Below are 13,858 nucleotides of genomic sequence, written 5' to 3' on the forward strand. Positions count from 1 at the left end.
CAGGCCTCCAATGAGAAACAATCTTCCACTTCCACCTTCTGACTCCTTCTATCAAACCAATTTTGTATCCAATTGGCTAGATCCTCCTGGATCCTATGTGATCTAACTTTCTGGACCACATTGGACCTCGTCAAAGGCCTTGTTGAAGTCCACGTAGAACACATCAACTGCCTTGTCCTCATCAATCCTCTTGGTCGCCTCTTCAAAAAACTTATGAGACACGATTTCCCACGCACAAAGCCATGCTGACTATCCCTAATGTTTGAGTTTGAAATGTGGTGTTTGAGGTCAAAGTGCTGAGGCTTTGGCTCTGAGGTTTTGGTGAAGAGGCTGAGCAAAGGCAAGGGTCAAGGTAAACACAGGTAAGGTTTCTCAACTTTAACCTTTGTAGTTGCAGTGATGCCAGTGGCATGCTCATCCTGCAGGATGTGGGAGATCAGGAGACTGCCAGTGTCCCAGGTCTACACCTGTAGGAAGTGTGTCCAGCTCCAGCTCCTGACTGACCGTGTTAAGGAGCTGGACACACGCAAGATCATCTGAGATGCTGAGAGCATCATTGACAAGAGTTTCAGTGAGGTGGGCACACCCAAGGTGCAAGCTGTTGGTCCTTGGGTGACCACCAGGAAAGGTTAGGGTCAGGAAAGTGCAGGATTCCTCTGTGGCCATTCCCCTGGAAAAACAAAACAAGTACACTGTTTTGGAGTTGGGGGGGGGGGGGGTGGGTGGTGGTGGGGGGCAGGATGACCTTTCAAGGGAAAGCAGCAGCAGCCAGGTCTGTGGCACCAGGACTGGCTCTGAGGCTCAGCAGGAAGGGTGAAGGCAGAAAGGACGGTAGTGATAGGTAGAGAGAGGGGGGGCAGACAGGAGATTCTGTGGCCACAAAGGCACTCTAGGATGGTGTGTTGCCTCCCTGGTGCCAGGGTCAAGGATGTCTCTGAGCGGTTGCAGAACATTCTCCGGGGAGGGTGAGCAGCCAGAAGTCGTAGTGCACATTGGTACAAATGACACAGGTAGAAAAAGGGATGAGGTCCTGCGGAGTGAAGATAGGGAGTTAGGTTAAAAAGCAGGACCTCGAGGGTAGTGATCTGTGGATTACTCCCTGTGCCTCAAGCTGGTGAAGGTAAGAACAGGAGGATATGGCAGATGAATGTGTGGCTGAGGAGTTGGTGCAGGGGGCAGGGCTTCAGACTTTTGGACCATTGGGATCTCTTCTGGGACAGAGGCAACCTGTACAAGAGGGATGGGTTGCCCCTGAACTGGAAGGGAACTAATATCCTGGTGGGCAAATTTGCTAGTGCTACTGGGGTGGCAGGAGGGTGGGATCCAAATCAGGAGTGAAGCAGATGGGAGGCTGGAAGCTGAAACAGAATTCAGTGACAGTAAGGTCAATCGACAAGACAGGCAGCAGCATGGCAGGGAGCAAGGAAAGACTGTTGGATTAAATTGCTTGTATTTCAATGCAAGAGGCCTGACAGGTAAGGCAAATGAACTCAGGGCATGGATTAGCTACATTGGACTGGGATATGAAAGTCATTACAGAAACATGACTAAGGGAAGAACAGGACTGGCAGCTTAATGTTCTGGGGTACAGGTGCTGTAGGTGGGATAGAGGTGGAGGAAAGAAAGGAGGAGGAGTTGCATTTATGATTAAGGAGAACCTCACAGCTGTAGTACAAGATGAAATTTCTGAGGAATCGTTGAGTGAGGCTTTATGGGTGGAGCTGAGAAGTAAGAAGGGATAATCACCTTGTTGGGATGCATTATAGGCCTCCTGATAATCAATGGGAATTAGAACAACAAATATGCAGGGAGATTGCAGAAGATTGCAGAATAATATGGTTGTTATAGAAAGGAATTTTAATTTTCCAAATATAAACTGGGACTGCCAGAGTGCTAAGGGCCCTAGTCATGATGGAATTTGTTAAGTGCATTCAGGAAAGTTTCCTCAGGCAATATATAGAGGGCCCTACTAGGGAGAGGGCCAAGCTCAACCCACTCTTGGGAAATAGGCAGGACAAGTTGACTGAGGTGTCAGTGGGGGAGCACTTTGGGACCAGTGACCACAGTTCTATTAGTTTTAAAATAGTTATGGAAAGGGACAGATCTAGTATGCAAGTTGAAGTTCTAAATTGGGGCAAGGCAAATCTTGACAGTATTAGGAACTTGCAAAACTTGATTGGAGTAAGTTGTTTGCAGGCAAAGGAATGTCTGGCAAGTGGGAGGCTTTTAAAAGTGGTATCATTCTGTCAAAGCTATCTCATGTCCTTTTTTTGCCCTCCTGATTTCCTTCTTAAGTGTATTCCTCCATCCCTTATACTCAAAGGATTCACTTGATCTCAGCTGCCTACACCTGACATATGCCTCCTTTTCCTTGACCAGAGCCCAAATATCCCTCGTCCACCAGAGTTTCCCAATCCTTCCAGCCTTGCCCTTCACTTTAACAGGAACATGCTGGCCTGGAAGTCTCCCTATCTCACTTTTAAAAGCCTCCCACGTCATACTTCCCTTCACCTGCAAGTGGGCTCTCCCAATCAACCTTTGCAAGTTCCTCTCTAATGCTATCAAGATTAGATTTGCCCCAGTTGATGACTTTAACTTTGAAGGGTTAACATTAAAGATGATAAGAAATAGCAGGAGTAGGCTATTCAACCCTTTGAGCCCGATTCATTACAATAATGGGCTAATCTTCTATCTCAAGTAACTCTCCAGTACTATTTTTGATTAATACTTGTGTCTATATTTAAGTTTAACCATTAAAGCAAAGTTTTATAGCTAAACTGCAAAAAAAAACTTGCATTTGTTTTATACTTTTTCACATATGTGAAAAGACTAAAGCAATTGCAAAAATATGAATGAATCAGATGCACAGGTCCATTTCATAAATCATAAATGTATTACAATCCAGATATTGATGCCCAACCCAGAGCCATGTGCATAATGTAAATATGAAGTAGTATGTTGTTAGTTATATATACAAACAAAAAAAGGAAACAGCATCAGGCCTACTGTCCTTCAGTAAGATCATGGCTGATTCTACATCTCAAATCATTCTCCTGCCTGATACCGATAATCCTTTTAAAAAAACCTAGTAGTTGTAGCCTTGGAAATATCCAATGGCTGTGCATCTACAATCTTCTGAGGCATGAATTACAAAGATTTACAACTATTTGCAATAGTCTGTGTGACAACTGATAGTTTATTTTAATAGGTGCAGGAGAACCAGAAGTTACAATTCTAAGTCATGCAAAGCCAGATCCACGTTAGGTGTCAAGAGGCAGTTCTATCACAGGAACTCAAGACTGCCGTGGATGTTCGTTTACTAAATTCCATCAAGCAAGAGCTTGATCTGTTTCTGGTCAGGGCAAACATCATGTCTAATATTAGATAAGCACCGCAGAGAACCTAGGACCAGATTGATCTCCTCAACTAGTTCAAATACATAGACAGGTCAGAACGGATTTTCCCAATTATTTCTTATACCTGTCATTATCAGGAATTTTTAGCTGGTTTTTCAATTCTTGAGGGATATCACATAGACTTGTGAAAGATGGAATAGTACATGGTGCAAGAACATAAGAAATAAGAACAGAAATAGAATAGGTCACTTGATTCTTCAAGCCCACTCTGTCCTTCGACAAGATCATGGCTGATATTTTGCCTCAAACAACAATTTCTTCCTTTTTGAGTCGAGAGGGAAGATAGCCAGCATAAAGCGGGGAGGGGGAGTGGAGCAACAGGGGCCAGTAGGCCATTGGTGGACCAAGGAGGTCCTGATGCAGGGCTGCAACCTGAAATGTCAACAATTCCTTCCCCCCACCACCACAGATGCTGCTCAACCCACTATTCTTCCAGCAGATTGTTTGTTGCTCCAGATTCCATCATCTGTAGTGTCTTGTCTCTTCACTTTCCTTCATTATCCCTTGATTACTTGAATATCCATAAATTTATCACTCTCTGTTTTGGATGTAATCAATGACTTAGCCACCAGAGCCACTAGAGTAAAGAATTCTGAAAATTCATTGTCCTTTGAATAAAGAAATTTTTCTTTATCTCAGTTGTAAACAACCTACCCTTATTTTAGAATTGTGACCCCAAGTTCTAGACTCCTTAGCCAAGGAAAACTTCCTCCCCAGATCTACTCTGTCAACCTAAGAATTTTGTACATTTCAATGTGATGTAATATTACAATTAAATAAGATCCACATCATATTTAATTGTAATATGACATCTTTGCTCTTCTACTAAAATCTGTGATCAATACCATCCAATATACCATAAACCTTTCCAACGCCTGCTGCATCTGCATGTTGGCTTTCAGTGACTTGTGTACAAGGGCATGCAAGGACCTTTGATCATCAACAATTTTCATCTGTCACTGTATTATAAAATTACCAGCATTTCTGTCCCTTGCACATTGTATTCTGTGTTGCTGCTCACTCATTTAGATCGAATGTATCCCCTTAAGGCATCTATTCTCATGACCACTTACCTTCCCACAGTGTTGTATCATCAGTAATCTTGGAAGTGTCACATTTTTCAGCCAAAATATAGATTATAGATTGTGAATAGTTGGTGCAGAGGCACTGAACTTTGAGGTACCCCATGAGTCACCCTGCTGACCTGAGAAGGCACCATATTCTCACTGTTTTCTATCTGTTAACCAACTTTCAATACACACTAGTATATTACCCTCAATTCCACGTGCTTTCACCTTGTTTACCAACCTTGTGAGTGGATCTTATCAAAAATTTTCTGAACATCCAAATTAACCATTTCCACTGGATCCGCTCATCTGCTTCACCAGATATCATCTTAAAGAACTCCAGCAGATTAGCCAAACATGATTTCTCTTTCATAAATCCATGTTAACTCTGCCCAATCAAAGTATTATTTTCTGATTGTCTTGATATCACATCCTTTATAGCATTTTCCCAGCTATCAACATCAGATTAACAGATTGGTAGTTCCACATTCTCTCTCTTTTCTGAAGTAGTGGGGCAACATTTCTACCTCCCTCCCTCCAGCAATCCTCCCTGCCCTGCCCTCACATCTGCAAGGACCATTCAAAAGTTTTGTAAGATAATAAACAGCACCCACACAGTAAGCTGGTGTAAAGGCTCCTCAAAACCATGAACAACATCCATCCCTCAACAGAGATATTGGTCACAGTTCTACTGAGGTGTCACCTGCCCAACTTGCTCAGAAACAGTCTCAAAAATCTAACAGCTTTCTTCATGCACCATATCTCCAATCATATATTAATTTACTCCATCCTCTTGTAACTTATTAGCAAAAAGGTACTGGGAGCAATCCTAACACTACTACATTTGTGATCCTGCTTTATAATTATGATGGTGTCAGCACAGATGGGTATAATAATATGGACATGGTGAACAAAGGGCCTGTTTCTGTGCTGTGCTGTATGACTCAATGATTCTTTGTGTAAAAAAATTGCCATGCACATCTCCTTTAAACATTCCCCCTTTCACCTTAAATGCGTGTCCTCTGGTGCTTGACATTTCTATACTGGGAGAAAGATTCTCACCATCTACTCTATCTATGCTTCTCAATTTTATAAACTTCTATCAGGTCTCCCCTCAGCCTCTGACGTTCCAGAGAAAACAACCCAAGTTTGTCCAACCTTTCCTTCAAGCTAATACCCTCTAAACCAGGCAGCATCCTGGTAAACCTTTCTGTACCCTTTCCAAAGCCTCCACATCCTCCTTGTAATGGGGCAACCAGAACTGCACACAATACTCCAAATGCAGTCTCACCAAAGTTTTATACAGCTGCAATTTGTCTAATGAGATTCCTTCTAAATGTATCCTGCGTAACTTTTTATAACGTTATTTTATTAGATATTCCAGCCTCGTGCTTCTAATAGTTTTCAGAATTTTACCTGCTTTCAGTGAAACATACAAGATATTATGTACAAGATATCAGACTTAAATGAATAAACAAAAAAAAAGCCCTTTCCTGTCCGAAACCATCTGCTGACCACTGGAGAAAGAGCAATTGAGGAATGAACCTGCATTCGCATCATGGCAGTTATAAACTTAGGGTTACCTACAGAATTTCACTGCCAGTACATTTGAAATGTGGTAACATTACTAGCATTGGAAAAATACTCAAATTTGGTAAATTAAACTTCCACAAATTACAATATGATACATGATAAAATGAGGTTGTGACAGTAGGTGATTTTAACTTTCCACATATTGACAGGGACTCCCACACTGTAAAGGGATTAGATGAGATAGAGTTTGTCAAATGTGTTCAGGAAAGTTTCCTTAATCAATGTGTAGAGGTCCCAACTGGAGAAAGCATGATACGGGATCTCCTCCTAGGGAATGAGACAGGGCAGATGACAGAAGTGTGTGTAGGGGAACACTTTGGATCTAGTGATCATAATTCCATTAATTTCAAGATAATCATGGAGAAGGATAGGACTGGTCCTAGGGTTAAGATTCTAAAGGAGGAAGGCCAATTTTGATGGGATCAGAAAGGATCTGGCAGGTGTGAATTGGGATAGGCTGTATTCTGGCAAAGAGATGCTTGGTAAGTGGGAGGCTTTCAAAAGTGAAATATTGAGAGTACAGAATCTATGTGTTCCTGTTAGAATAAAGGCAAGGGTAACAGGTTCAGGAAACCTTGGTTATCGAGGGATATTGAGGCCCAAGTAAAGAAAAAGGTGCATATCAGGTAGAGGCAGCTTGGATCAAAAGAGGCACTTGAGGAGTATAAGAAATGCTAAAGAACACTTGAGAGAAATCAGGACGGCAAGAAAAGGACATGAGGTTGCTCTGGCAGACAAAGTGAAAGAGAATCCCAAGGGTTTCTATAGCTATATTAAGAGCAAAAGGGTAGCAAGGGACAAAATTGGTCCTCTTGAAGATCAGCGTGGTCAACTACGCGTGGAGCCGAAAGAGATTGGGGAGATCTTAAATGAATTTTTTATATCTGTATTTACTCTGGAGACAGACACAGAGACTATAGAACTGAGGCAAAAGAGTAGTGAGGTCATCAGCCATATCCAGATTATTGAAGAGGAGGTGCTGGCTGTCTTGAGGCGGATTAAAGTGGATAAATGCCACGTCCTGATAAGGTGTTCCCTCGGACCTTGTGGGAGGCTAGTGCAGAGACTGCAGGGGCCCCGGCAGAGATATTTAAAACAGCCTCAGCCATAGATGAGGTGCCGGAGGACTGGAAGACAGCTAATGTTGTTCCTTTGTTTAAGAAAGGCTCGAAGAATAAGCCTGGAAATTATAGGCTATCATTTGTGGGTAAATTATTGGAAGCTATTCTAAGGGATAGGAAATTCAAGTATTTGGATAGACAGGGCCTGATTAGGGATAGTGAACATGGCTTTGTGCATGGTAGGTCATGTCTAACTAATCTCACAGAGTTTTTTGAGGAGGTTACCAAGAAGGTTGATTAGGGAAAGGCAGTGGATGTTGTCCTCATGGACTGTAGCAAGGCCTTTGACAAAGTCCCGCATGGGCGGCTGCTCCAGAAGGTTAAGTTGCTTGGTATTCAGGATGAAGTAGCCATCTGGATTCAATATTGGCTTATCAGGAGAAGCCAGAGAGTGGTAGTAGATGGTTGTCGCTCTGACTGGAGGCCTGTGTCTAGTGGTGTGCCGCAGGGATCGGTGCAGGGTCTGTTGTTGGCAGCAAATTTGCAGATGACACCAAGATTGGGGGTGTAGTAGACAGCCAGGAAGGCTATTAAAGCCTGCAATGTGATCTTGATCTAGGAAAATGGGCTGAAAAATGGCAGATGGGATTTAATGCAGACAAGTGTTTGAGGTGCTGCACTTTGGGAGGACAAACCAGGGTAAGACTTACACAGTGAATGGTAGGGCTCAGAGGTGTGTGGTAGAACAAAAGGACCTGGGAATACAGATCCATAATTCCTTGAAAGTGGGATCACAGGTACAGAGTGTCATAAAGAGCGCTTTTGACAACATTGGCCTTATAAATCAGGGCACTGAGTACAGGAGTTGGGATGTAATGTTGAAGTTGTACAAGACTTTGGTGAGGCCGAATTTAGAGTATTGTGTGCAGTTCTGGTCACCTACCTACAGGAAAGATATCAATAAGCTTGAAAGAGTGCAGAGAAAATGTACAGGATGTTGCCGGGACTTGAGGACCTGAGTTCTTGGGAAACGTTGAATAGGTTAGGACTTTATTCCCTGGAGTGCAGGAGAATGAGGGGAGATCTGAAAGAGGTATACAAAATTATGAGGGGTATAGATAGGGTGAATGCATATGCAAGCTTTCTCCCTTCAGGTTGTGTGAGACTATAGAGCCAGAGGTGATAGGTTTCGGGTGAAAAGTGAAATATTTAAGGGGAATCTGAGGAGGAACTTCTTCACTCAGAGGGTGGTGCGAGTGTGGAATGAGCTGCCAGAGGAAGTGGTGGATGAGGGTTCAATTGTAAATAGTTAAGAGAGGTTTGTATAGGTACATGGATGGGAGAGATTTGGAGGGATATGGTCCGGGTGCAGGTAGATGGGACGAGACACAAAATCAGGTTGGCATGGACTGGATGGGCCAAAGGACCTGTTTCTCTGTTGTAGTATGTTATGACTCTAAAATAATCAGATAATCATTGCTAGTGATGTTTGCCAAGTAATAAGCTTCACCCAGTTTTTCTGCATTGCATCTTTTAGGTGAAATGCACGTCTGAGACAAGCCTTCCATACCAGGGAAAAGTTCAAGAATGTTGATGGGTGGAACAAAATTCTTTGTGTGGTTTGTTTTGCCTGCCTCATGTTGTTTGTAAAATGTCCTATTGATTTATGTGATAAGATGAAAACAATGAGGAAAATTTCTTCAGAACTGGCTAATTAACATTTTTTTTCTTGGAAGTCTAAATAAATTCTGCATTTGGAAGTGACCTAAGAACATAGAAACTCAACTTCGACACTACTCACTGTGACAATCTTAGTTTGACATCCGATACATTGTAATGCCCCTGAAATGGATGGCTGGAAAAGAGAAAAAACAAAGAAAACATTCTTTGTTCAATAAAGAGCCATTTCCTAACATACAATGGATTCACATTGCTCAAAAAGTATTGATTTTCAAATTAAAACTAATCACCTCCTACAATTAGCTTATCAATCCAAAATCAGATGCATGTCTATCTGACACATACTTTCAACTGAATAATGTCCTCTGGGAAATTTATTTGGCTCCAACCCTATCAAAGAATTCAGATATTATTCATTTATTTAAAGCTCTGCTTAACATTTCTCAAGTATGCACCTATTTTAAAACCCAATTTTACATTCATTAATTTCACAGAGTCTATTGCAAGTTTTGAATTGGCAAAATTGAAGATTTCTAAATGAAACAAATTTAATTTCCATCAAAACATTTCTGTAATCGAAGGGGTAAGATCATGGTACATATGCCATCATAAAGAAGATCCAAAGTGAAGTTGAATTTCCAGGAGCAGTAAAATTTGAGAAAGATGCTCCACAGTCTCTCCATTGATTGAGGCAAAGATGTCTCTGAGGTCAAAATAAGCCACATATTGTGTTGATACCATTCCCTGAATGTGTTGATACCATTCCCTGAATGTGTCTTAGAGCTTACATTTGGTGAAGGTCATGTCCATTGCTCACAAAAGGTACAGAGAGCGAGGCAATGTTAGAGATCTGGAAGAGTATAAGGCTAATAGGAAGGAGCTTAAGAAGGAGATTAGGAGAGCCAGAAGGGGGCATGAGAAGGCCTTGGCGAGCAGGATTAAGGAAAACCCCAAGACATTTTACAGGTATGTGAAGAGCAAGAGGATAAGATGCGAAAGAATAGGGCCTATCAAGTGCAGCAGTGGGAAAGTGTGTATGGATCTGGAAGAAATAGCAGAGGTACTTAATGAATACTTTACGTCAGTACTCACTACAGAAAAAGATCTGGGGGATTGTGGTGGGGACTTGCAGTGGGGACTTGCAGCGGGCTGAAAAGCTTGAGCATATAGATATTAGCAAAGACGAAGTGCTGAAACTTTTGGAAAGCATCAAGTTGGGTAAGTCACTGGGACCAGATGAGATGTACCCAGGATGCTGTGGGAGGCGAGGGAAGAGATTGCGGAGCCTCTGACGATGATCTTTGCATCGTTGATGGAGATGGGAGAGGTTCCGGAAGATTGGAGGGTTGCGGATGTTGTTCCCTTATTCAAGAAAGGGAGTAGGGATAGCCCAGGGAATTATAGACCGGCGAGTCTCACCTCAGTGGTTGGTAAGCTAATGGAGAAGATCCTGAGAGGCAGGATTTATGAACATTTGGAGAGGTATAATATGATTAGGAATAGTCAGCATGGCTTTGTCAAGGGCAAGTCCTGCCTTACGAGCCTGATTGAAATTTTTGAGGATGTGACTAAACACATCGATGAAGGGAGAGCAGTAGATGTAGTGTATATGGATTTCAAGCAAAGCATTTGATAAGATACCCCATGCAAGGCTTATTGAGAAAGTAAGGCGGCATGGGATCCAAGGGGACATTGCAGTGTGGATCCAGAACTGGCTGACCCACAGAAGGCAAAGAATGGTTGTTGAAGGGTCGTATTCTGCGTGGAGGTCGGTGACCAGTGGTGCACCTCAGGGATCTGTACTGGGACCCTTGCTCTTTGTGATTTTTATAAATGACCTGGATGAGGAAGTGGAGAGGTGGGTTAGTAAGTTTGTGGATGACACGAAGGTTGGGGGTGTTGTGGAAAGTTTGGAGGGCTGTCAGAGGTTACAGCGGGACATAGGATGCAAAGTTGAGCTGAGAAGTGGCAGATGCAGTTCAACCCAGATAAGTGTGAAGTGGTTCATTTTGGTAGGTCAAATATGATGGCAGAATATAGTATTAATGGTAGGACTCTTGGCAGTGTGGAGGATCAGAGGGATCTTGGGGTCCGCGTCCATAGGACGCTCAAAGCGGCTGCGCAGGTTGACTCCGTGGTTAAGAAGGCATATGGTATATTGTCCTTCATCAATCGGGGAATTGAATTTAGGAGCCGAGAGGTATTGTTGCAGCTATAAAGGTCCCTGGTCAGACCCCACTTGGAGCACTGTGCTTAGTTCTGGTCACCTCACTACAGGAAGGATGTGGAAGCCACAGAAAGGGTGCAGAGGAGATTTACAAGGATGCTGCCTGGAATGCGGAGCATGCCTTATGAAAGCAGGTTGAGGGAACTCAGCCTTTTCTCCTTGGAGGGACGGAGGATGAGGGGGGACCTGATAGAGGTGTACAAGATGATGAGAGGTATTGATCGGGTAGATAGTCAGAGGCTTTTCCCCAGGCCTGAAATGGTGGTCACAAGAAGACAGAGGTTTAAGGTGCCGGGGAGTAGGTATAGAGGAGATGTCAGGGGTGCGTTTTTTACCTAGAGAGTGGTGAGTGTGTGGGATGGGCTGCCGGCAACGGTGGTGGAGGCGGATACGATAGGGTCTTTTAAGACACTGTTGGATAGGTACATGGAGCTGAGAAAAATAGAGGGCTATGGATAAGCCTAGTAATTTCTAGGGTAGGGACATGTTCGGCACAGCTTTGTGGGCTGAAGGGCCTGAATTGTGCTGTAGTTTTTCTATTTATATGTTATGGACAGAATACACATTGCAATTTGAGAAGCAGCTCTTTGCACACTGGGACGTAGTGGGTGTTGTCCCTGGTGATAACTTCCCTGTGGCAAACACAAGAAGAACCCTCTCTAGTTACTGCAATTGGATGTCTCTTTTCTTGAAGATGGTCACAATTACAGCAACTCTGATGTCTCCTGGCATAAACTCCTCTTGCCAGACTTGAGAGATGAGGTTGTGAATTTGTGACTAGAGTTCCTCTCTGCCAAGTTTTGGAATTTCATCAAGGATATTGTATTCTCCAAGATCTCAATATTTTCAGTTAGCATATGGCCTTTGTGACTTGTCATTAGTCAAGGGTGGTAGGAAGGCTGGGCTCGATAGTTTGCTGTGAAAAGGAGTCGAGGGCACTCCGATCAAAAAGAGAGTTACATCTGGGGAGCTCTTAGATGAAAGCACAGGTAATATTAGTTAGTGGGTACTCAGTTTAAAATCAAAATTTCAATTTGCTTAGGAATTTGGAAGCAATGTTGAGATTTTTGAAAAGGCATGCTCACTTTGAAAATAATATTAAACAATATTAATATATTATTATTGCATTAATATTATTAAACTCATCTGTAGCAACAGTGGAAAAAAATCATGGATGCTAGGGAATTTAGGAAAGAGAACAGTGATGTCCTGAGACACATTAACATTCCAAAAGAGGAGGTGCTGGCACTTGGCCTGACCAAGTGTATCCCAGGATGTTGTGGGAAGCTAGGGAAGAAATTGCTGGGGCACTGACAGAGATATTTGTATCTTCTTTAGCTACAGTTGAAGTCACAGAAGACTGGAGAGTGGTTAATGTTTTACCTTTATTTAAGAAGGACTGCAATAACAAGCCAGGAACTACAGGCCAGTGAGCTAACATCAGTGTTGGGTAAGTTACTGGAGGAGATTCTGAGGGACAGGATTTACTTGCACTTAGAAAGGCAAGGACTGATTTGAAATAGTCAGCATGGTTTCGGATGTGGGAAATCGTGTCTCACAGATTGAGATTTTAAGGAGGTGACGAAGATGAACGATGAGGGCAGTGGATACTGCTACGTGGACTTCAGTAAAGCATTTGACAAGGTTCCTCGTAGTAGGCTGATCAAAAGATTAAGATGCATGGGATCCAAGATGACTTGGTAGATTGGAATCAAAATTGGCTTGGCCATAGAAAACACAGGATAGTGGTAGAGGGGTGTTATTCTGACTGGAAGTCTATGAGCAGTGGTGCTCTGCAGGGATTGGTGCTGGGTCTTCTGCTGTTTGACATGTATATTAATGATTTGAATGGAAATGTAGGTGACATGATTCGTAATTTTGTGGATGACACCAAAATTGATATTATGGTGGAAAATGAAGGAGGTTGTCTCAGTTTACAGAAGGATTTAGATCACATGGGAAAGTGGGCCAAGGAAATGGCAGGTGGACGAGTGCAGAGTGTGCATTTTGGGAAGTTAAACCAGGGCAGGACATACACAGTAAATGACAGCGCTTTGGGAACAGAGAGACCTAGGGACAAGTACGGAGTTCCCTGAAAGTGGTGATACAGGTAGCCAAGGTGGCAAAGGTGGTGTATGGCACACTTCCCTTCATCAGACAGTGCAGTGAATACAAGAGTTGGGACATTATGTTACAGCTGTACAAGACATTGGTGAGACATACCTGAAATATCGTGTGTAGTGCTGGTCGCCATACTATAGGAAAGGTGTGAGGGTGCAGAAAGGATTCACAAGGATGTTGCCAGGACTGGAACACTTGACTTATAAGGAGATACTGGATAGAACATAGAAAAGGACAGAACAGTACAGCACAGGGTCAGGCCATTCGGCTCATGGTGTCTTTGCTGACCATGATGCCAATTTAAACTGTACATATTCCTGTGTGGTCTATACCACCTCAATTCCCTACTTGAATAGGTGGGGACTGTTTTCCCTGGAGCGAAGGAAGCTGAGCGGTGACCTTATAGGTTATTAAAATAATGAGGGCCATAGATAAGATGAATGGTCACAGTCTTTCTCCCAGGGCAGATCAGGAAGGCACCTTGGTTGGCCTGGACATTGGGCTGAAGGGTTGTTTCCATGCTGCATAACTCTATTACTCTAAGACATCATACATTCATAATTGGGTTCATGTAATATTAGACCATTGACAGAGATGACATAATTCAAATGAGAAGTGTAGCAACTTAAATAGATATAAAATATTCACTGCTGTTAGACCAGAGCATTTCTTATTGTCTTGCAAAATTTAATT

At 42.8% G+C, this 13,858-nt stretch overlaps 1 protein-coding gene across 1 annotated transcript in view; it reads right to left on the reverse strand.

The window, feature by feature from the left end:
• Positions 1-13,858, reverse strand: part of avl9 (AVL9 homolog (S. cerevisiase)) — a 172,546-nt gene that overhangs the window by 22,565 nt on the left and 136,123 nt on the right. Inside the window, exon 14 of the mRNA XM_052022816.1 lies at positions 8,939-8,992. Coding sequence (XP_051878776.1) covers positions 8,939-8,992 — 54 coding nt within the window. The remainder of the gene's footprint in view (positions 1-8,938; positions 8,993-13,858) is intronic.

This window comes from Pristis pectinata, chromosome 9 (genome assembly GCF_009764475.1).
Source record: "Pristis pectinata isolate sPriPec2 chromosome 9, sPriPec2.1.pri, whole genome shotgun sequence".
Taxonomy (NCBI): Eukaryota; Metazoa; Chordata; class Chondrichthyes; order Rhinopristiformes; family Pristidae; genus Pristis; species Pristis pectinata.